Here is a 24,367-nt window from a genome sequence, read left to right as displayed (position 1 = left end):
AGGTAAGAGCATATGACTGGTCAAGGGACCAAATAGTTAGAGAGGGGGAATGCTTTAAAGGTTTTTGTTTTTCCTTCTCAATATTCTTGAAGGAAAATTTTTATCTTGAACACAAAGCTTCCTAAATGAGAAAATGCTACGATTAAGCCAGACTAATACAATGGAATTCAAATTTAGATTCAACCTAATGTTCTGCAGATGTTCCCTGGAACTGCTATGATATTTCTAAAATTGAGTTTTGGAACAGGCTATTTTGCAGGAACTAAACCTGACTGGGATGCTGCATCTTTAAATGCCCTAGTTTGGGCATTATGTAAGCTATTATCCTAGATTTTGGAAACAACATCTCATGAATGTGTCCTCTCTGCAGAAATGTATGACGATGCTTTGAAACATCTGCAGGAGATTTTTGGACAAGTTCCTAACGATGATGCTGCCATGGCCAGGTATGGACTCATTCAAATGAAGAGGAAAAATGTCCAGCTTGCTGTGCGGAATCTGAGCATCCTTGCTGAAAAGGACAACAAAGACTTGGACTTTCTATTACAGTTCCTGGATTACAAGTTGTGTCACCGTGTGGCTCAGGTAATATTTTTGTGGTTCAAGAAGGCAACTGACCACAATATCCTCGGGGGCATTTGGGGATGGACATTAAATGTTGGTCTTGCCAGCGACACCCGGATCCCAATGAACAAATGTATTTTTTCAAAAAAAGAAATTGCAATATGAGCAAGGATCTCTTGCTATTATGTGTGGTTTTGATGAGACCTGTGCACTGATTTAGCCTCCTTACCCCAAGGAACAATATGTTTGTTTTAGAGGAGTACAATGAAGGTTGATTAAATTGATTTTTAAGATGAGAGGGCAGTCCTGGAGAAGAGGTTGAGTAGAATGGGCTTATTTTGCCTGGAGCTCAGAAGAATGAGAGATGATTTCAGTGGAATGTATAAACTTCTGAGCAGGCTTGATAGGGTAGATGCTGAGAGGCTGTTTTCCCCAGCTGAAGAATCTAGAACCAGGGTTTACAGTATCAGGATAAGGGGTCGGCCATTTATGGCCTGAGATGAGAAGTAATTTCTTCAGTATTGTGAATCTTTGGAATTCTCTACCCCAGAAAGTTGTGCATGCTCAGCAGTTGAGTATATTCAAGATTCAGGTCAATAGATTCTTAGGCACTTGAGGGAATCAAGGTATATGGGGATAGGATGGGGAAAGTGGAGTTGATGTAAAAGGCCAGGCATGTTCTTATTGAATGGTAAAGAAGGCTTGAGGGACCTACTTTTTTTTTCTTGAAGATAATAAAATAGAAATGTAGTTACTACTCTTGTATAGGAACATGCAGCCATCAATTTTCATGCAGCAACGAGGCGACAAGTTAGTCTGTTTTGGTAGAAGTTGGTTAAGGGAAGTTGGTTGAAACACCAGGACATCGTACTATTTTTTGGAAAAAGCTGTGGGATTTTCTGTTTCCACTTTAATCCATAAGGCAGCATCTCCAACAATGCCATATGTCCTCACTACTATATTGAAGTATGTACTAAGATTATGGGCAGGATTTTCCTGCGAGCTCCTGAACCCTATCATTAGCCTGGAGTGGGGGCCAGAAGTACGCATATGAGGGAAAATCGCTCTGATTTTTCCCCTGAGTTGGCCAATTATATGCCAGAAAGTGCATTTGCCACCCAATTATGGATGGATGGCAGGCGGCACACATAATTTGGAGAAGCAGTAGGAGGCCTTCCAGCTTGAAAGGAGCAGCAGGATGCCTTGGTAGGTAAATGTGAGAGTGAATCCCAAGATGGAGGCAACTTTTCAGATCTGAAATAAAGAAACTGCCTTTGCAATTGAGCCACCATGGTGTGGGGATGGGGGTCTTGCTGTTGAACCCAGATGGGCAGGAAGGACATCTAAGTTTGCCTGGAACGCTGCTGAGAGGCCACCTTCGGGCAGCTAAACTGTTCTCCACTGTCTCCAGGAAGTTGGAGGCTGACTGGAAAATCCCATTGCAGCAAAAGTACTACATTTGAGCCAAGTTGACATAACATTTATTTATCCACATTACTAACTCACCACGTCTAAACATCAATGCTCCTTGACAGTGTTAAGGCTGGTGCTGCAGTTTCCAAATAGTAAAAGGTTACTTTTAATTTCTATACCTAGACTGTATTTTAACAATTAGTTTATGGAAGGCAAATTAATTTTTCTAGACAAGGACAAGTTCTGTGGCTTGCCAACAAGTTTGCCAATGAGCAGAGTTTTCTGCCTACCAGGCGTGCCCGACCCAATCTCCAGCGGGCGGGGAGCCGACCCCCGCCGGAGAAGTGGGCCCTGCCGACATTTTAAATGGGCGGGCCAATTAAGGCCCGCCCAGTGTGACGCCCGGCGGGAAGCGCTATGCGCTGTCTATGCGGGCGGGGGTTTCCCCAAATGCGAGAGTTCGCTCTTTCATGCATGCGCATGAAAGAGCGCACTTCTCCCTGAGGCTAAGTGCTGCCTCAGGGTGATCGCTGACAGTTATATAAACATGAAAAATAGGGGGGAAAAATCCTTAACATGTCCCATCTCATGTGACAATGTCACATGAGATGGGACATGTTAATAAATTTCATTAAAACTTTATTCAACTTTTTTAATCCCTACATGAAACCTCATCCTGCCAGTGGATGAGGTTTCATGTTTTTTCTATTGCCCACCGGGGCTCCTGGCCTGCCCACCAACCTTAATTGGCCATTGACAGGTCAGCGGGTCTGCAGCTGATTTTGCTGCGAGCCCGCCTTCCTGAAGATTTAAATGGAGCGGGATGACATCCCACGTCATTTTGCGCGTCAGCGAGTAGGCCCTGCCCCCTGCTCGCCAACAGCAAAATTCAGCCCAATGTGTAGGTAGTTCTTGTTCTAACTTGTTGCACATCACAAATTAATGTGCCAGCAGCATTGACAGCAATTATCAGTCTGCTAGATTTTGATAGGCCCAAAAGCAGCTGTACCTAATTAGTTTCCACTTCCAAACAAGGTAAATAAACATGAGTTTGTAGAATAAAAAGGATAAATATAGACAGATTGGGTTTTTTCTTTAATTTATTTAACCCAATCTATACTGAATTGGATGATCTCAGTCAGAGCAGCAGTGCACAATAATAGGACATTTATGGGTTAAGAGAAATCAGCCAAGATTCCAAATCGCTATCTTGTGACTCTATCTGGAAACTGTGAAGGAGGACAGGATAATGCTGTTGTTAAGGTCCTGTTGTTTCCCTAGCCCTGCCACCCCCCCCACCCTTGAGCAGCCATCCAGTACCTACTGTAAAAGTTTATACCTGAATAGTGGCCCTTGGTTATGGTACTGTATCTGACAAGCACTTGAATAATTGAACTCCATAAAGAATTGGAACCCTCAGGAGAAGGGAGAGAAAACTAATAGGGAAAAAAATGGAGAGCATAGGAGTGGGGAGGGAATGGAAGAATGGGTGTGCAGAAATCAAGTATTTTAAATATATTATTTAAAATTGTACCAGCTTTTTTTGGGGGGGAGGGGTGGGTGTGTGGAAGATTGTTTTGTGAATCCACAGCTCAGTTGCCTTTAGCCCTATCACCTGATCCATTTACTTAGGACACTACATATTATCCAGTTCAATGCAGTTACAGCTGACTAGTGTGCCACTCACATGGGAAGAATTTTCAGGTTGGCGAGTAGGGACGGGGCCCAGTCATCGACACGTAAAATGACGCACGGTGACGTCAAGCGGGTGTCCCGAAGTCACCACACGTCATTTAGATTTTCAGTTCTGCAGGTGCGTAGCCAAGTCGACTGCGCACCCACACCGAACTGTCAACGGGCTATTAAGGCCATTTAAATATCAATTAAAACAACAACCTTAAGGTTGGTGAGCAGGCGAAGAGCCCAGGCAGCCATCCATGGGCGGGATGAGGTTTCATGAAGGGTTTATTAATTAAATAAATAATTTTCAAACATTTGATAAACATGTCCCAACTCATGTGATGCTGTCACATGAGGGGACATGTCTAAATAAGTTTTAATAAAAACTTACATTCCGAACTTATTCTCCCTGAGGCAGCACAGTGTTTCGGAGATTTCTGCCCTCTTTCGCGTGTATGTGTGAAAGAGTGCAGGCCCCGACACAGGGAATGCCGCCCCACCCGCACAGGGAGCACTCAGCGCTTCCGGGTATGCATCACGCTGGGCGGGCCTTAATTGGCCCGCCCACAAAATGGCAGCGCGGCCCCGATCAAGTTCCTGCCCGCCCCTGCACGACCCCCCTGACGGCAGGAATTTTCTGCCCATATGGGAAGGAAAATATATATTGGTGATAAATGTTTGTGACGGTCCTTTCAGATGTGTATTAAAGCAGTGAAATTAATGAACTAGTGATTGACATGTTCCTTAACACAGATCTTTTAACCAGGCCTTCAGCTGTTAACTAGCAAGGGGCTTTCCTGCTACTTTCTGCACACATTGCGGACGTAAGGAGCGTTGAGACTAATAATAATGGCCAAAAAATCTTGTTGCATTTAATCACAGGTCAATCATATTGACTTCTCCATTCCATTTAACCGCCATTGCAAAACATATACCATTGTTTTTTAGTTTTAATTTCCTATTTGTTAAATGGGAATGCTGTAATCCATTCCACAAATAAGATTTTATAATGGAAATATTGCCACATTGGCAAATGTGAAAGTCTTTCAGTAATTTTTCTTTTTGTAAACTTTTCTTCTTTATCACAAAGATCAGGCCTTGTGTTGAGTTTGCTAGATAGTAGCTTAATATAATGTTGAATTCTTAAGTCATCTGCAAAGAGCCTGTACTTGGCTGTCTTGTCAGAAAGCTCACCTTGTTATGTACAATATCCTATCATGACATTGAATGAGAACACAAAACCAGCTGTGTTGGTCTCTGATTACTCATAACAAAGTCTGAAACTGGTATGTTAGCCTTCAGCTAATATGCTTTTGTATTCACTGTCATCCCAGTGCTTTCTGTCAACAGCTTGTAATAAACAGAAATAATGAAAAGTGCATTATCTAGCACAGTGACTGAGGACATTAATGGAAAAATAGAAGAGGTGCAGATTTGATTTCCATAACTTTGGTAACTCTTAGTAGCTGTGTTCCATTATCACATTGCAACAATTCAGCCACTGCAGCTTTTCCACTACTGGTTAAAGCTAACGGTGGGAGGTGTCAGCTGTGGCTCAGTTCATAGCACCCTCGCCTTTGAATCAGAGAGTTGTGGGTTCATGTCCCACTCCCGGAAACCAAGAACTGTGATTGTACTCGAAAGAGTTGCAATCTGTGACAGTTGATAATTCGAAAGAGTTTAAAGCTAACGGTGTTAAGTTTCCTTTATTCAACTGGAATGGTGGCTTGTAAAGTAGTTGTCTTAATGATGGCACCAATGAGAAAGAGGCACTAGCTGTGAGGTAAAATAGACTGTCGCAGTTTATCAAAGGTAAGGTGCTATATCCACAATCTGTTGTACCTCAAGAATTGCATCAGTCATGTTCAAGCCAAACGGTTTTGTTTGTGACTAGTGGAGCTCTTTATTTTGCTTTTTCCTTAAATGATTAATTGTGAAGAATGAGGGGAGATGAAGAAAGATTTATTTCGAACCATTGTCACTTAAATGTCTAGGTGTTTAAGCTCTGGATGGCTATACATTGGAGTTGCCATTTAAGCTGCTGCTTTCAGCCAGCAATTCTTGCTGTACTATCTAAGATTTCAGTTGAAGATTGTTTTCTGAGGGCTAAGCTATAAAAATAGACCAGATATAGTCTTTAGTTTGGGGAAGAATTTTCACTAACTGTAATATTAAACAATAACCCTGAATTCTCTCCATTAATTCTCAGAGACTTAAAATCTTCTAGCATTTGGTCACCTGTCCTCCCCTATCTCCTTATGTGGCTCAGTGTCAAATTTTGTTTGAAAGCACTCCTGTTCATCTATATCAAAGGCGCTATATAAATGCAAGTTCTTATATACAAGCCCATTACAGAAAGGAAGAAGTCTGTAAATTCCTTAATAATACCTAAAACAACTTGTCTTCTGCTCCTTGGGTAGTGTAGGATGTATGTTAATGTGGAGAGATGGCGAATAGGCCCTTTTGAGGAAGTAGCTCACCAATAAATTTGGTAGTCTTTATGCTTGGCAATGAACATCACTGAGATTCCAAAATTAGACTTTTTAAGTCATACAGTTCATTTCAGGACTTTTCTGCTATTTTTAACACACTACACAACTCGTGAAGTGTAATTTACCTTTATATCGCTCCAGGTCATATAATGTTAGAGATTGTGGAACATAAGCAGATTCTTGTCTTTGTTGTCATGGGCAAACAAAGGGAAGAATGATAATGAGAAGGAAAATAATTTCAATACTTAGGTCATATTAACAAACTGGTTTGGCTCCGGTCAAAATATTTGGACAATCCGACCCCTGGTTGCGAGTATAAATATAGTGTAACCTCCTTGAACTATAACAAGAAAAGTGATCCTTGGTTATGGTGAGAAAAAAGACGGCACGCATTATTTGGGAGATCAACTGAATCAGCCAAATAAAAATGTAGCAAGCTAATGTAGTGGAATAGTCAAATGTTCACCTGTGATGAGATCAGAAAGTGTTGAGTGTTCACCTTATCCTGAAAAATGGAATATGAGAAAAAGTGTGTGGAGTATCTCGAACTGGATTTTGAATATTTGGAGACACTTTATGTGCATTCAGTGCTTTTCTTTCATTATAAACTATGATAATTTATAAAGCAAACTTAAAAGTTTAAGAGAACGTAACTGTAATATCGTTACCTGTCCATCACCTCTGGTCTTCCCATTGTTATGATCACAACTCAAATCTTTTTTTTATTCTGATGGAACCGAAATGGCACTGGTTCCTCCATAGACAAGTGGAGAGTAAAGGCCTAAAACATGTAAAGCCTACCATTTTCTTTATCGTTTTTCCTATACCAGTGCAGTATGAAGACATTTTTTAACCTCCCTGTTTTCATTTATATAACAAGGAACCACGGTCGGGATTTAATGTGGAAATGGTGGCCTGTCTCCCGACTGAATTTTGTGTGGCTCAGGCAATTAGTTGCCTGAAGTCTTAGCTTATGCCCCTCTGAGGAAGGATGCCCTGCCTTCAAGAGCTGCCAGTCAATCAGAGGGCTGCATCTCTTCAGTCGTAGTAGTGGCAGCAGGAGCAGTGGCCATTGTTGGGACTGCAGTAGGCCCCTGACCAGCTGCATCGCTGGAGGCCCAGAGTTAAGGTGAGTGGAGAGGGTTCACTGGGGCCAGCCAGATGGGCAATCAGTGAGGGGGGAGCGATCAAGAAGCCAGGATGGTTTCTTAAGTGTGGAATGCCCTTGCCGCTGGGGACGGGGTGGGCCTTCATGGGGCACAGGTAAAATGCCAGCAGCAGTAGGAAGAGGCCCTTGAATGGTCATAAAATACCAGCGGAGGCAGGTAGGCAATGCGCGCAGTACCCACCCACCGCACCCCCCCCACACCCACCACCACCGTACTAGCAGTGGGGGAAAGTAGTGTTTCAGCCCATGCTACAGCAGTCCCTATATCATTTTTTTAAAATCAACTGTCAACATTGGGATAGAAATCATTGGCTGCCTTCTGTTTAGTAAAATTCAATCAAGTTTTTACCTGCTTTTCGAAAAGTAAACCAGTTAGTCCCACTCCCCATCTCTTCCCTATATTCCTGCAATTTTTCCTTCAAGTGTTTATCCAGTTCCTTATTAAAAGGCTATAATTGAATCTCTTTGCACCATTCTTGAAATGTTTTTCCTCATGTCCCCTTTGGTTCTTTGCCGATCACCTTAAGTAAGTGTTTTCTGGTTATTATCCTTCAGCCATTGGAACCCGTTTCTCTTTATTTACTCCATCTGAATAATTCATGATTTTAAAACCTTTATCAGATCTGTTGCACGAAAAAGGATGCAGTGGACAGGGGCAGGGGCAGTCCTGCTTGGGCCTTTCAGCCTGTGGTGAAACTGCCCTTTGCAGGAGAGGGGAGTTGCACCAGCAGGGGAGGGGAGTTGCACCGACAGGAGACAGAGGGCAGAATTTTCCGCCTGCTGGGCGAGCCCGACCCAATCTCTGGCGGGTGGGGAGCTGATCCCTGCCAGAGAAGCGGGCCCCACCGCTATTTTAAGTGGGCGGGCCGATTAAGGCCCACCCAGCGTAACGTCCGGTGGGAAGTGCTGTGCACTTCCTGTGCGGGCGGGGGAGATTCCCCAAATGGGACATGTTCATAAATTTCACTAAAACTTTATTAAACTTTTTAAATTCCTACATTCCTACGCCGGTGGATGAGGTTTCATGTTTTTTCTAATCCCCGCCGGGGCTCCTGGCCTGCCCACCAACCTTAAGGTTGGAGTGGCAGGTCCTTTAATTGTTTAAATGATCCTGTCAATGGCCTCAATTGGCCATTGACAGGTCGGCGGGCCCTCAGCTGATTTTGCTACGGGCCTGCCTTCCTGAAGATTTTAAATGAGGCGGGATGATGTCGGAGGTTCCCCCCGACGTCATCCCCCGTCATTTTGCGCGTTGGCAAAATTCAGCCCAGAAACATTCAAAAGTGAAATGGAATGTTCCAATGCCACTGAAGAATAAGCCAAACATTAGTAATGCTATGAGTATGTGACTCAGTTAATTACACATGAGGCAGTTTAGGTTTGTATACTTGTATACCAAAAATATAGGGTGGAATTTTCCGTGCCTGCTGGCAACAGGCATGATAGGTGGTATGCGCAGGCAATATGGTGCGATCGGTTTCATAGTGGCAGGAAAGCAGGTTGTGAGCTTCCACTCAGCCCACTAATGACAGGCCGCATTTCCTGCCAATGGTCATCGGGGAGCTCATCGTAATACATCAGCATATTATTAAAAGGCCATCCCACCAGGCTCTTGGACCCCCGCCAGATTGTCCGCCCACGTCGGCAGGAAAGCATGTCTGCATGTTTCACAACAGCACACAGGTGACGTGCACTTGGCGGCCTTCACTTTGGAGGAACTGAGGTGAGTGAACTGCATCATTTTCCACAGCTTTGCAGGCTTCAGGTACGCCGGGTGGCCTTGGTGAAGTGCTGCGCTTCCTCAGAGGTGACTGTTTTGGGGGAGTGGGGTTGGTGCCCGGGGTCAACTGCTGCCCAGCATTGGAGGCGACTGTTGTTGTTGTCGGTGGATGGGGTGTCAACTGCTGCCCACCCTCAGAGGCGACTGTTGTTGTCGGTGGATTGGGTGTCAACTGCTGCCCAGCCTTGGAGGCGACTGTTGCTGTTGTTGGGGGAGGTGGGGGGGCAACTGTTGCCCTGGCGTTGGATCCTGCGCACAAGAAATCGAGGTAGGGGCCAGGGTAGGCAAGAGAATTGGCCACACAGTAGGGACACCTGCACAAACTGATCATTCCTCTGCCATTCATAGTTCAGGTGCAGCCAAGTGATATGATTGGGGTCGGGCTCCTAGTCTGCCCACCCATGCAAGCAACATTGAGGCACCAAAGTGCCACCAAGTGCTCCAGACCTTACCCCCCACCCCCCTACCCTGGCACAGACTTCGAGTCCGCGACCACCTTACTGGACCGCGGAGCAGTTGGACTGCACACGTTGTACAATCTCCTCGACAACGCTGGCCATGTAGCAGTCACTGCTGGACGTGCTCACAGCCCCTTGCAATCTCAGCAACCCAGTTAGGAGCTGTCTCCCCCATGTCGCAGGCTGACAGGGCAGCCATACAGCGCACTCATCTGTTGCCATCCAAGGGGTGGCCAGCGCTCTCCGGGAAGCATTAAGGGGCCATCACACAGGGCCGGGAAAGACGCTAAGTTCTGCCATGCTAACCACGTCTCTCTCTCTCTCTTTCATGCCACAGGAAGACCACATCAGGAGCATGGAGCCTGGTGACCTAGCTGTATGCTTGATGGCCTACAGAGAGCGAACACGACTGAGGAGAGAACGACTAAGGCGCCTGGCCGTGCAAAGGCAGGTGCAGCAACCTCCGGAAGAAGGGGCAGCAGGGGCTCCCAGACATGCTGCCCAGGAGTGACAGCGAGCCATGGCTGGTCGGCGCCTAGCGACACCCAGGGTCTATAGGCACCGTCTGTCATTCCTGTAGATGACCGAGAACCAGTGTTGCCGACAACTACACATGTCTAGGGACCTGGTCACTTACACCTGTGACTTAATGCAGGGCTTGGTGCCAAGGGGATATGGAGGGCATCCAGTGCCAGTAGCTGTGAAAGTGACCACGGCACTTAATTTCAATGCCAGTGGCTCCTTCCAGAGCTCCACAGGTGACCTCTGTGGGATATCACAAGCCACCACCCACAAATGCATCCATGAGGTCATGGATGCCATCTTCTCAAGGCCACACAACTTTGTGCATTTCGCCCGGGACAGGGATAGCCAGGATGCAAGGGCCATTGGATTTGCCCAGATCTCGGGATTCCCACAGATGCAGGGTGTGATCGACTGCACCCATGTGCTGCTCAGGTCTCCATCGCTGCACAAGATGGACTACATCAGCCACAAGGGATTCCACTCACTGATTGTGCAGCTAGTGTGCGACCACCAGAAGCACATCCTGCAGGTGTGCGCATGATTTCCAGGGAGTGTGCACGACGCCTACATCCTCATTCAATCACAGATCCCTGGAGTCTTCCAGGGTCCACAGAAGCTGTAGGGATGGCTCTTCGGGGACAAGTGCTACCCGCAGCGGACGTGGCTGATGACACCCGTGCAATGCATGCTGCAGCTCACAACTTGCTGGAGCAGACCATTGGGGTGGTGAAGGTGAGGTTCAGGTGCCTGGATGGGTCTGGTGGAGCCCTGCAGTACAGAGGGTGCCGTGCATAGTCGTCGTATGCTGCGTCCTTTACAACCTATTGCTCCAAAAGGGAGACGAGCTGGCTGAGGAGGAGATGGAAGAGCTGCACGTCTCCAATGATGAGGACGCCGACGGGGATGAGGGTGAGGAGGTCCTCGGAGGTGACTGACGGGGATGAGGCCCTTGCATAGTCACCGGTGGCCAGGCCTTCAAAGGCAAATGTGGAGGCGGTGCTGTCACTGGTGGTGGGGCCCCCCAAAAAAAACCTATGCGGGAGCAGCTGCTTCTGTGGCTCTTGCGGCCCCGTCACCTTTCCTCCTCCTTACGAGGGCCCTGGGGGTGAAGAGCTACACCCACCCCGAAATGACCATTGAGGCCTGTGTTAGGGCTATGGCTGGGGTCATTGGCCCCTCAGCCATAGTTGCAGCCTCAATATGTACGGCAAAGCTGTATTTTTTGAGGTCCGAGCGGGCGGTGCACCTGGCCCTGGAAAAGGGGCACACTGTGGGCGGGACCTTTCTGGCGGTGGACCCCTTTGAGGCCACCGCCCAGAGACTTATTATTTCTAACGTCCCGCCCTTTGTCTCCAATGAGCTCCTCCTCCCCCACCTCCAACTGGGCGAGATCAGGTCTGGGGTTGTGCCGATCCCGCTCGGCCTCATAGACGCGGCCCTCCGACACGTCTACTCTTACCGGCGCGAGGTTTTCGTCCGCCTGGCCTGGGAGGAGTGCGTGGAGGGGGCCTTTTCAATTGATTTTGAGGGGGTCGCCTACCGGGTCTTCTGGACCGCGGATGGCGTATGGTGCCATGCATGTAAAGAGGTGGGGCATGTGTGGAAGAACTGCCCCACCTCCAAGGCTGCCAACACCAACCAAGCGGCCGCGGCTGGCAACGCCGCTTCTCTCTCTCTCTTCCCCCCCCCCCCCCGCCACCACTCCATCTCCCTCCCCGCAAGGGGAGGTGTTGCCGGCAGCTACCGCCATCTTGGCTGCCGGTGAGGCGGGCGGAGCGCCCCAGTGGAGGAAGACCCGCAACCTGGGGGCAGCCCCTGAGACTCCCCAGACCCCCCTCACTACCCAAGACCACCATATCCCTGAGGACACCAGCTCGGGGGAAACAGAAACATCCGGTCCCGGCATCATCTCCACGCGTGCTCCTGGACCCGTGTGCGCCTCGGCGTCATGTGCTGGGCCCAGTGTCATCCCTGCATGGGTTCCCGGGGCCGGCAGAGGTGAGGCACGTGACCCCAAGCCGATGGGGCTGTTAGAAAGGGTAGATCAGCCCAAGCCCCAGAGGGTGGAGTGTCCAGGAGGGCTGGACGAGGTAGAGGGGGCCTCGCTAATGGGGATCTTCCCAGCCCCCAGCCTACCCTGGAAGAGATGTCACCCCTCGGAGGCGGAGGAGGAGGGGGACATCCCGGCTGAAGAAGTCGGATGTGTCCCATCCCCCCGGTGAAGAGGTGGCGTCTCCGCTTTTGAAGTCCTCGCACTGCCCTCTGGGGGAACCCCAAATCCCCCATAACACCCATTCCCCCCGTAACCTTGCTGCAGTCCCCTGAGCAGGGCCCCTCGGGGGTCGCTGAGGGTACCTCCCTTGAGGAGGTGCCCCACCCAGACCCACGTTATACCCCCGAGATATCATCTGGCCTGTCGGGACTGCAGCATCCCGTTTTTAATTTCCACAACCGGGTCATTGGGTGGCGGTGGGGAAGAAGGCCTTCCTGCTCCCTCCCAACCTTTAGCACAGGGCGTCCTTGTTTTAGGCCAGGAGCTCCTCCCAAGCTCGCCGAACGACCCGGTGCCTGGCGGGGAGCAGGGATCTGAGATGCCGCCACCCTTTGACCCCTCTGGCCTTGATCCTGGGGATGGGATCGAGGTGGAGGTGGAGCCGACTGGTAGCTCCGAACCAGCCCCCATACTCAATACTGGGGAGGGGTTGGAAGCTGGAGGCGACAACCTGGAGGAGGATGGAGTTTCGGTGGTGAGCACCAGGGACGACCTAGAGTTGTTATCGGGTGAGATGGTGGAACCCCTGGTGCACCCCGCTGACACTCCCCTCATCCCTGTGCGGGAACTCCAAGATTTTTTAGCAAGTAATTGCGGTCGCCGAGACAGAGTTCAGTTGGCCATGGACCGGTGGTATTCTTTTCCGCTGGTGTTCTGGTCCACTCGCGAGGCCCTAAAGGCCCCTGAGTTGGACAGGAACGCCCGGCAGAGGGTCCATATATTTCTCGCTGGGCTCCTGAAGGAGAGGAAGACTTAAAAAAAAAAAGCCCCCTCCTTCTTTTATTCAGGTGAAGGTAGCACATACTTCTGACAATGAAGACTACCATAGCCAACCTCAACATCCACAGCAGCAGGGACGCACAGTGCAGGTTCCAGAACTTCTTGGTCCTCCGGGACGGGAAGTATGCGGTGTGCTTCCTGCAGGAAACCTATACCGTTCCGGGAGACAAAGCTACATGGCTCCTGGAGTGGCGATGGGGGGTCTACATGAGTCACCTAGCCTCCAATTCTGGCGGGGTGGCTATCTTATTGGCTGCACATTTTCAGCCGGAGATCTTGGCAGTCAAAGAGTCGGTGCCAGGCCGGTTGCCGCACCTTACTGTGCGCCTGGGGGGTGCGGCGCTTCACTTTGTGAATGTGTACGCTCCCCTGGGCTCGCAGCAGCAAGCGAGCATCTTTGAGGAAGTGTCCACTCATCTTGGCTGCATCGACGCAGGCAAGTGCATCATCCTCGGGGGGAGTTTCAACTGCACCCTCGAGGCCCGGGACCATCACGGTACCCAGCAACGCACACTAGGTGTGAGTAAGTTGCGGGACCTGGTCGGGTCCTTCGACTTGGTGGACGTCTGGCAAAATCTCCATCCTGACTCCAGTGTTTTCACTTTTGTGTCACCTGGAGTTGGAGCGTCCAGACTCGACCGCCTTTACATTTCGAGGGCGTATGTGTCCTGCGTTCCGTCAGCTTCTGTGCAGTGGGTGTCGTGCACGGACCACCGTCTGGTGTGGGCGGAGCTCGCTTCATTCTGCGCTCGGACGGGGTCCGCGTACTGGCATTTTAACAACCTGCTGCTGGAGGACGAGCAGTTCCTGGACTCGTTTCGTCGTTTCTGGGCCGGCTGGAGAAGGAAGCAGGGAGGCTTCCCCTCCTTGAGGCTATGGTGGGACATGGGCAAGACTCAAGTCCGCGTTTTCTGTCAGGAGTACACAAAGGGGTCGACAAAGAGGCGGAAATCCAGGGTCGAGGAGTTGGAGAAGGAGGTTCTTGACCTGGAGGCATGTCTCCGTCAGCCCGACACGGACCTGGTGTGCAATAAGAAGGAGGGCGTGCTGCGGGACCTGCAACTCGTCGGGTCTCGCGGCGCGTACGTGAGGTCGCGGAACCGGTTTCTACAGGACCTGGACCGCGGCTCCCCCTTCTTCTACTCGCTGGAAAAAAGGCACGGGGTCTGTCAGCAGCTCCTTATGCTGCTGGCCGACGACAGATCCCTTGTCTCGAATCCGGAGGGCATCAGGGCCATTACCCGAGACTATTACACTGCCCTGTTTTCTCTGGGTCCGTCCAGCGAGGACGCTCGCGGAGTTTTGTGGGAGGACCTGCTTGGCTCCCCTATAAGTCTGGGGGAGCTGACTGGCGCCCTCGACAGTCTCTCTAGGGGCAAATCCCCGGGACTGGATGGGCTGACCGTGGAGTTCTTCAGGGCGTTCTGGGAAGTCCTGGGGAGCGACTACACGGGGGTCCTGGGGGAGAGTATTGCAACCGGGGGAGATGCCCCTTTCGTGGCGCAGGGCTGTAATTACCCTGCTGCTTAAGAAGAGGGAGCTCCTCCTTAAAAACTGGCGCCCGGTATCCCTCCTCAGCACAGATAATAAAATTTTTGCCAGAGCCATGGCTTCTCGGCTTGGCACCATGCTGGACCACACGATCCATCCTGACCAGTCTTATACCGTCCTGGGCCGAACCATTTTTGATAATATCCATCTGGTCCGGGACACCATCCATTTTTCCCAGAGGGCTGGTCTGTCGAGCGCCTTCCTATCTCTTGATCAGGAGAAGGCGTTCGACAGGGTAGATCACGAATATTTATTCAGAACTCTGCGAGCATTCAGGTTCGGGACGCATTTTGTCGCCCGGATCCGACTTTTGTACACTGCCACAGAGTGTCTAGTTAAGGTTAACAGGTCCCTGATGGCACTCCTTCGCTTTGGGAGAGGGGTACGTCAGGGCTGCCCCCTGTCTGTCCAATTGTATTCTATTTGCATGGAGCCTTTCCTGCGCCTCTTGCAGAGAAGGTTGTCGGGATTGGTTCTGCGCGGGCTGGGCATCGGGGTGGTCCTTTTGGCTTACGCCGATGGCGTGCTCCTTATGTTTAGTGACCTGGCTGACCTGCGAAGGATGCACAAGTGCCAGGAGGTCTACTCTGCCGCGTCTTCTGCTAGGATCAACTGGGGTAAATGTTCTGAACTCCTGGTTGGTCCCTGGCAGATGGATCCCCTACCCGAGGAGCTCAGGCCATTCACCTGGAGCAGGACCAGCCTCCTCTACCTGGGGGTCCATCTCTCCCCTGTTGAAGAATCCTAGCCGGCGAATTGGCAGGAACTGGAGACCAAAGTCACCACTCACCTGCTGCGCTGGGCAGGACTGCTCCGAATGCTGTCTTACCGGGATCGAGTTCTGGTCATAAACCAGCTGATTGCCGCCATGTTGTGGTACCAGCTGGTCACTTTGACCCCTCCCCCCGGACTTTGTCACGAAAATGCAGAGAATGCTCATCGATTTCTTCTGGGACGAAAGACTGCATTGTGTCGCTGCTGAGGTTCTGAGTCTCCCACTTAGTGAGGGCGGTCAGGCGCTGGTGTGCCTTTGCACCCAGGCGGCGACTTTCCGCCACCAGGCCCTGCAGCAATACCTTTACGTTGAGCCCCCACCAAGATGGTGTGCCCTGGCAACGTATTTCTTCCACCAGGTGCATGGCCTGAATTATGACATGCAGCTCCTGTTTATAGACCTGAGGGGCCTTCATGGCTCTTTTACCAGGACCTGATCAAAGTCTGGAACATGGTCGCCTCGTGACGCAGCTCTCCACCGTCAGGAGTAGTGGCTATCATCAGAGAGCTCAGGAATCCGCCCCTCCGTCCTTTTCAGTGGCTGGCGGAGAGGAGGGCTGTGGCTGCCAGGGTGACCAGGATCGGGGACGTGCTGGGTGGCGGAGGAGTGGGCTGGATGCTTCCACAGGAGTTGGCGCGTCGTGCGTCCGGGGACGTCCGGCTCACGGGCAATGCCATTTAAGACCTTAGGATGGTCGGGCCCGGCCCTGATGTTGTACTGGGCCACGAGGTGGCTCAGGTGCATGGTGGTCTTCCGCCTGAGCGTTCCCCTGTTCGGGCGGAATTCCACTTTTGCCCCAAGTCCCGAACCCTCCCTTGTGCACTGGTGCCCCGCAATATGAGCTGCCTCGCGGAAATGCCCTCCGTGTCCTTTAGCATGGCGCGAAGGAGTTTCCTGTGTGGACTGCTGCTGCACAGCCTTCACTTTCTTGCCCTTGCCTGCCGCCGGAGACGCCTTGATATGCCTTGTTGCCATCCGGCGGCGGATGGTCCCCATTGGGAGGCCCTCTACGGAGGTGTCCTCCCGCTTTCCATTGGGGACCTGTGGTGGAGGGTGTTGGCATGCAGCAGTTCCTTATAATCGTAGGATGTGTCAGTTCACGGACTCCCAAGATACCTGTCCTTTTTGCGGCCTTGTGGAGTCCGTGGACCACGTTTATGTAGGGTGTTGTAGACTGCACTCCTTTTTCAGTTATTTAAGAAACCTTTTTATTACTGTTTTGTTTGCACTTCAGTCCCACGCTCCTGATCTACGGACATCCAGTGCGGAGGGGGGCCAGGAAGGAGGAGGACCTCCTCGTGAACCTGCTCCTGGGCCTGGCCAAGTTAGCCATTAACAGTGGGCAGCGGGCGATTGAGGGAGTCATCCGACCCAACTGTTTGCCCCTCTTCCACGGCTACGTTCACGGCTGGGTGTCCCTGGAGAGGGAGCACGTGGTGTCTGCCGGCACTGTCGAGGCCTTCTGTGCCCGGTGGGCACCGCGAGGGCTGGGGTGTTTTATCTACCTTCTTAATCACATTTTGGTTTAATGTTTGTAAGTTTTCTTTAAACTTTGTCTTTGGTTTTGCAGTAACCCTACCTTAGGGGCTGCGTTTATTTTATCCCTCATTTTGTTAATTTAGTTTATTTGGTTGACTCTGAAAGAGTTAGTTCTCCTTAACTTTCCTAACCCTGCCTCTACGTCTTGGCGCTCCCAGGACATCCACAGCAGAGGTGGAAGCAGCCTGCGGACTGCGAAGCCCTGTCTGTGATGACTTTGGCAGGTGTCCTTTGGAGGACTCTGGACTGGTTTCGGGGTCCTGCTATGTGGCAGTGGCACCCTCCTGAGCCTGTGAAGCTGCAGCTGCTGAGGTCACAGGAAGAGGGGATTCTGATGGGCTGGTTACTCCCGAAGTCACCTGTGTGGATGGGCCCGGAGTGTACACCTGCTGATCCTCCTCCCCATGGGTGCCCGCAGGCGCCTGGCTGACTCCTTGAGGGGAAGGGGTAGCTGGAGTGAGACCGAGCTGCCCTGCACCCCTCTCGCATACACACTGTTGGAGGCCAACTATGGCGTCAGTGATGGAGTTGAGCCCACACAGCAATGTCGGAGCGACGTTCTGGACCAAGGTCTCCATGGCGGCTGCCATCCTACCAGTTTTGACCTCGGTGCGTTGGCATGCCAGCGCTATCACCTCAGCCTGAAGGTGGACGGACTCCTCCATTGTGCCTTGCAATCTGGAAGGGGCATCCCTTCCTGGTGTTCTTGGTGTTCCCGAGCTTGCCCTTGCAGCTCCAGCAACTGTGACATGACCGAACCCAGAGGCTCCTCATCTGAATCGGACTCAGCAAATTTCTGGCCTCAGCAGTCCTCCGAATGCCAGGGACCTTGGAAGTCCCTGCCACCGCCTGCTGTGGATCAGTGTGATCTGCTCACCAGATCGTGATCCCATGTCTATTCTAAAGCTAGGTCCCACCGAGGTGTGTGCCTTTGCACTGGCAGAGGGTGTTGGTGAGCGCTGTGACAGGACTTCGAGGAGGGTGCCTTCAGATTCCTCCCCAGAGGTTTCTTTGGGGCTTGATTGGAGGCCCTGGGTCATGGACTCTGTCTGCTGTTTGGCAGATGTGCCTGCGAAAGCAAGGAGAGATAAATAGTGCATGGCAGTGGCTGTGAAAGAGAACACATCACTCATGGCATGGTCGTCTGATGGATGTTGCACTGCTGGATCCCCACTTGGTAGGGCAGGCGCCTACCTCACTGTCAGCACAGGACCAGTCCAGATTCTCGCGGGCCAGCCAGATAGTTCTGTTTTCAAAGTCTGAGGACCTTGATTTTGGGCATTCTGCCGCCGGTCTGCAACCTCTCTTTCTCTTGTGTGCCAGCTTGTCCTGCATGGATGTGGATGAAAAAAGTGTAAGCAGGATGCCTGCCAGACCAGATGATAAACGTGCCTGGCCTGTTGGACGGGATGAGGACAACACAGGTGTGTGCCAGAGAGCGAATGGTGATGTCCCTTGAACTGGTGAGTGAGGGCCCTGCGGATTTGTGCTGGGTTTGTGAGTGTGAGAGTTGTGTGATGAAAAGAGTGACTTACCCTGGTGGAATGGAGGAGATCATTCATCCTTTTATGGCACTGGGTGCCTATCCTCTTCTGAAGGGCGTTGGCACTGACCACTGCTGCCAGCGTCACCCAAGCCAGATTGGTCACGTTGCTGCCCATCCCGTGGTCAGAGCCAGGGTACAGAACATCCTGGCAGGCCTCCACAGCATCTAGCAGTCTCTTGAGGGACTCGTCATTATACCAGGGGGCTGCAGTCTGTTTTCCTTCGCTGGCCATGTCTCTTGGGCAGCGGTGGTAAGCTGGTGGCTGCCTTTTAAAATGGCGGCCGTGTGATGCAATGGCGGGATCATGGCGGGAGGGTGAATGAGAGCCCGTCTGCCATGGAAACGGCGTGTTTCCCAGGAATGCACAAATAACAAGGCGGGTTTGGGATGGTATGGCGTGAAAACCTGCCATCGCGGCTGGCGGGTAAAACATTGTTTTACCCACCAGCTACTGCACTTTTAAAAATGACTGTGGGCAGAATTTTCCCAAAGGTTTTTAATGAGGGAAATCTTGAAAAGAAATCATGGGCAGAATTTTCTGCCTGCCGGGCGGGCCTGACCCAATCTCCGGCGGGTGGGGAGCCGTTCCCCGCCGGAGAAGCGGGCCCCGCTGCCATTTTACGTGACGCCAGCCGGGAAGCGCTATGTGCACCCTGTGCAGGCGGGGGGGATTCCCTAAAAGTGAGAGTGTGCTCTTTCGCGCATGCGCACCAAAGAGCGCACATCTCCCTGAGGCTAAGTGCTGCTTCAGGGAGATCACTTCCACATTGGAAAACATTAAAAATAGAAAAAAAAAATGTTCCTTAATATGTCCCCCTCGTGTGACAAGTCGCACGAGATGGGACATGTTCATAAATTGCACTAAAACTTTATTAAACTTTTAAAATCCCTATATGAAACCTCATCCCACCGGTGGATGAGGTTTCATGTTTTTTCTATTTGCCGCCGGGGCTCCTGGCCTGCCCGCCAACCTTGAGGTTGGACGGGCAGGTCCTTTTAATTGTTTCAATGATCCTGTCAATAGCCTCAATTGGCCATTGACAGGTCGGCGGGCCCACAGCTGATTTTGCTGCGGGCCCACCTTCCTGAAAATTTAAATGGGGCAGGATGACGTCGGGGGGAACCGCGTCATTTTACGTGTCGGCGAGCGAGCCCTGCTCACTGACGGAAAAATTCAGCCCCATGATTTATTCAGGGTTTGCCTCAGTGGCTCTCTCTCTCTGTCGCTCTCGCTCGCTCTCTCTCTCTCTGGCTCTGGCACTCTCTCTGGCTCTGGCGCCCTCCCCCCTTCTCTTTCCTCTTCCCCCCACCCCTGCCCCTTCTCTTTCCTCTTCCCCCCACCTTCTCTTTCCTCTTCCCCCCCCTTCTCTCTCCCCCACTTCTCTCTCCCCTCCCCCTCTCACCCACCTTCTCTCTCTACCCCCCCCAACCTTCGCTCTCCTCTTCCGCCTCCCCCTGCCTTTCTCTCTCACACTATTGAATTTATCAGCAGCAAATACAGGAATGCAACAGCCTGTGATTGGAGGAGCAGCACCATGCAGAATATTCAGCTTCGCTTACCCGGCATTTTAAACAGTGGCTTCAGGGGTCCCAATCTGGGCCAGAGATTGGATAAGCCTGGTGTAGGCAATGTGGAACATCCTCCTATATGTCCACATCTCAAATGTATTCAGCTTATCAATAGACTCTTGACCATATCTCCAAGGCATACAACATAGATGACAGAAAGTAGCACCTCAGCATGCTTTTCCTAAGATTCAAGTTCAGTTTCTTTTGATGTTAATGTGTCCTTCATTCTGACAAAGTTGGTCTTTGCTATCTCAATTCCCTTTTGGATCTCTCATTCATATCTCTGATCACCTGTGATAACCTGATGAAGGTACATGACCCTTTTCACTTGTTCCAGGACTTGTCCACTTACTTCAATTTTTACTTATGGGTTAGATCTCTGCAGACTATTACAATTAACATTACATAGTGTCAACCTCTTGTGGAGGGTTTTGTTTCCCAAACCTCCTAGTAAATAATCAGAGCAATGAATTGTTTGAGCACAAGCAATGGTGATCCCTTTACTATCTCAGCAACGCTAACAATTTTTGTTTTCTTAAGTTTGTTGCCCCCCACCCAACCTGCTTTACCAGCATGCATCATTGCCTAGTGTCCTTTGAAGAGCCAAGCACAGTTTATCTTGATTGCCCACCTACCTCAAAAACAAGAACAGGATTTATCCAGTCCCATTTACAGGCCCTGTTTAGGGCAGCTGAAGGAAAGAACTTGGCATAACATATCTGATAGATTTGGTATGCCAAGTTCTTTCCTTCAGCTGCCCTAAACAGGGCCTGTAAATGGGACTGGATAAATCCTGTTCTTGTTTTTGAGGTAGGTGGGCAATCAAGATAAACTGTGCTTGGCTCTTCAAAGGACACTAGGCAATGATGCATGCTGGTAAAGCAGGTTGGGTGGGGGGCAACAAACTTAAGAAAACAAAAATTGTTAGCGTTGCTGAGATAGTAAAGGGATCACCATTGCTTGTGCTCAAACAATTCATTGCTCTGATTATTTACTAGGAGGTTTGGGAAACAAAACCCTCCACAAGAGGTTGACACTATGTAATGTTAATTGTAATAGTCTGCAGAGATCTAACCCATAAGTAAAAATTGAAGTAAGTGGACAAGTCCTGGAACAAGTGAAAAGGGTCATGTACCTTCATCAGGTTATCACAGGTGATCAGAGATATGAATGAGAGATCCAAAAGGGAATTGAGATAGCAAAGACCAACTTTGTCAGAATGAAGGACACATTAACATCAAAAGAAACTGAACTTGAATCTTAGGAAAAGCATGCTGAGGTGCTACTTTCTGTCATCTATGTTGTATGCCTTGGAGATATGGTCAAGAGTCTATTGATAAGCTGAATACATTTGAGATGTGGACATATAGGAGGATGTTCCACATTGCCTACACCAGGCTTATCCAATCTCTGGCCCAGATTGGGACCCCTGAAGCCACTGTTTAAAATGCCGGGTAAGCGAAGCTGAATATTCTGCATGGTGCTGCTCCTCCAATCACAGGCTGTTGCATTCCTGTATTTGCTGCTGATAAATTCAATAGTGTGAGAGAGAAAGGCAGGGGGAGGCGGAAGAGGAGAGCGAAGGTTGGGGGGGGTAGAGAGAGAAGGTGGGTGAGAGGGGGAGGGGAGAGAGAAGGTGGGGGGGGGGAGAGAGAAGGGGGGGGAAGAGGAAAGAGAAGGTGGGGGGAAGAGGAAAGAGAAGGGGCAGGGGTGGGGGGAAGAGGAAAGAGAAGGGGGGAGGGCGCCAGAGCCAGAGAGAGTGCCAGAGCCAGAGAGAGAGAGAGCGAGCGAGAGCGACAGAGAGAGAGAGCCACTGAGGCAAACCCTGAATAAATCATGGGGCTGAATTTTTCCGTCAGTGAGCAGGGCTCGCTCGCCGACACGTAAAATGACGCGGTTCCCCCCGACGTCATCCTGCCCCATTTAAATTTTCAGGAAGGTGGGCCCGCAGCAAAATCAGCTGTGGGCCCGCCGACCTGTCAATGGCCAATTGAGGCTATTGACAGGATCATTGAAACAATTAAAAGGACCTGCCCGTCCAACCTCAAGGTTGGCGGGCAGGCCAGGAGCCCCGGCGGCAAATAGAAAAAACATGAAACCTCATCCACCGGTGGGATGAGGTTTCATATAGGGATTTTAAAAGTTTAATAAAGTTTTAGTGCAATTTATGAACATGTCCCATCTCGTGCGACTTGTCACACGAGGGGGACATATTAAGGAACATTTTTTTTTCTATTTTTAATGTTTTCCAATGTGGAAGTGATCTCCCTGAAGCAGCACTTAGCCTCAGGGAGATGTGCGCTCTTTGGTGCGCATGCGCGAAAGAGCACACTCTCACTTTTAGGGAATCCCCCCCGCCTGCACAGGGTGCACATAGCGCTTCCCGGCTGGCGTCACGTAAAATGGCAGCGGGGCCCGCTTCTCCGGCGGGGAACGGCTCCCCACCCGCCGGAGATTGGGTCAGGCCCGCCCGGCAGGCAGAAAATTCTGCCCATGATTTCTTTTCAAGATTTCCCTCATTAAAAACCTTTGGGAAAATTCTGCCCACAGTCATTTTTAAAAGTGCAGTAGCTGGTGGGTAAAACAATGTTTTACCCGCCAGCCGCGATGGCAGGTTTTCACGCCATACCATCCCAAACCCGCCTTGTTATTTGTGCATTCCTGGGAAACACGCCGTTTCCATGGCAGACGGGCTCTCATTCACCCTCCCGCCATGATCCCGCCATTGCATCACACGGCCGCCATTTTAAAAGGCAGCCACCAGCTTACCACCGCTGCCCAAGAGACATGGCCAGCGAAGGAAAACAGACTGCAGCCCCCTGGTATAATGACGAGTCCCTCAAGAGACTGCTAGATGCTGTGGAGGCCTGCCAGGATGTTCTGTACCCTGGCTCTGACCACGGGATGGGCAGCAACGTGACCAATCTGGCTTGGGTGACGCTGGCAGCAGTGGTCAGTGCCAACGCCCTTCAGAAGAGGATAGGCACCCAGTGCCATAAAAGGATGAATGATCTCCTCCATTCCACCAGGGTAAGTCACTCTTTTCATCACACAACTCTCACACTCACAAACCCAGCACAAATCCGCAGGGCCCTCACTCACCAGTTCAAGGGACATCACCATTCGCTCTCTGGCACACACCTGTGTTGTCCTCATCCCCGTCCAACAGGCCAGGCACGTTTATCATCTGGTCTGGCAGGCATCCTGCTTACACTTTTTTCATCCACATCCATGCAGGACAAGCTGGCACACAAGAGAAAGAGAGGTTGCAGACCGGCGGCAGAATGCCCAAAATCAAGGTCCTCAGACTTTGAAAACAGAACTATCTGGCTGGCCCGCGAGAATCTGGACTGGTCCTGTGCTGACAGTGAGGTAGGCGCCTGCCCTACCAAGTGGGGATCCAGCAGTGCAACATCCATCAGACGACCATGCCATGAGTGATGTGTTCTCTTTCACAGCCACTGCCATGCACTATTTATCTCTCCTTGCTTTCGCAGGCACATCTGCCAAACAGCAGACAGAGTCCATGACCCAGGGCCTCCAATCAAGCCCCAAAGAAACCTCTGGGGAGGAATCTGAAGGCACCCTCCTCGAAGTCCTGTCACAGCGCTCACCAACACCCTCTGCCAGTGCAAAGGCACACACCTCGGTGGGACCTAGCTTTAGAATAGACATGGGATCACGATCTGGTGAGCAGATCACACTGATCCACAGCAGGCGGTGGCAGGGACTTCCAAGGTCCCTGGCATTCGGAGGACTGCTGAGGCCAGAAATTTGCTGAGTCCGATTCAGATGAGGAGCCTCTGGGTTCGGTCATGTCACAGTTGCTGGAGCTGCAAGGGCAAGCTCGGGAACACCAAGAACACCAGGAAGGGATGCCCCTTCCAGATTGCAAGGCACAATGGAGGAGTCCGTCCACCTTCAGGCTGAGGTGATAGCGCTGGCATGCCAACGCACCGAGGTCAAAACTGGTAGGATGGCAGCCGCCATGGAGACCTTGGTCCAGAACGTCGCTCCGACATTGCTGTGTGGGCTCAACTCCATCACTGACGCCATAGTTGGCCTCCAACAGTGTGTATGCGAGAGGGGTGCAGGGCAGCTCGGTCTCACTCCAGCTACCCCTTCCCCTCAAGGAGTCAGCCAGGCGCCTGCGGGGGGGGGGGGGGGGGGGTGGGGGGGGGGGGGGGGGGGGGGGGGGGGGGGGGTGGGGGGGGGGGGGGGGGGGGGGGGGGGGGGGGGGGGGGGGGGGGGGGGG

At 51.1% G+C, this 24,367-nt stretch overlaps 1 protein-coding gene across 4 annotated transcripts in view; it reads left to right on the top strand.

Moving 5' to 3' along the window:
* Positions 1 to 24,367, top strand: part of ttc34 (tetratricopeptide repeat domain 34) — a 114,356-nt gene that overhangs the window by 85,484 nt on the left and 4,505 nt on the right. For 3 of the 4 annotated variants that reach the window (XM_078557886.1, XM_078557887.1, XM_078557888.1), the window contains exon 7: positions 371 to 585. The exons of the other annotated variant lie outside the window; for it this stretch is intronic. In XM_078557886.1, coding sequence (XP_078414012.1) covers positions 371 to 585 — 215 coding nt within the window. The remainder of the gene's footprint in view (positions 1 to 370; positions 586 to 24,367) is intronic. 4 annotated transcript variants of the gene reach the window in all.

Source organism: Cetorhinus maximus, chromosome 15 (assembly GCF_964194155.1).
Source record: "Cetorhinus maximus chromosome 15, sCetMax3.hap1.1, whole genome shotgun sequence".
Taxonomy (NCBI): domain Eukaryota; kingdom Metazoa; phylum Chordata; class Chondrichthyes; order Lamniformes; family Cetorhinidae; genus Cetorhinus; species Cetorhinus maximus.
This window is presented reverse-complemented; position numbering and strand designations above follow the sequence as displayed.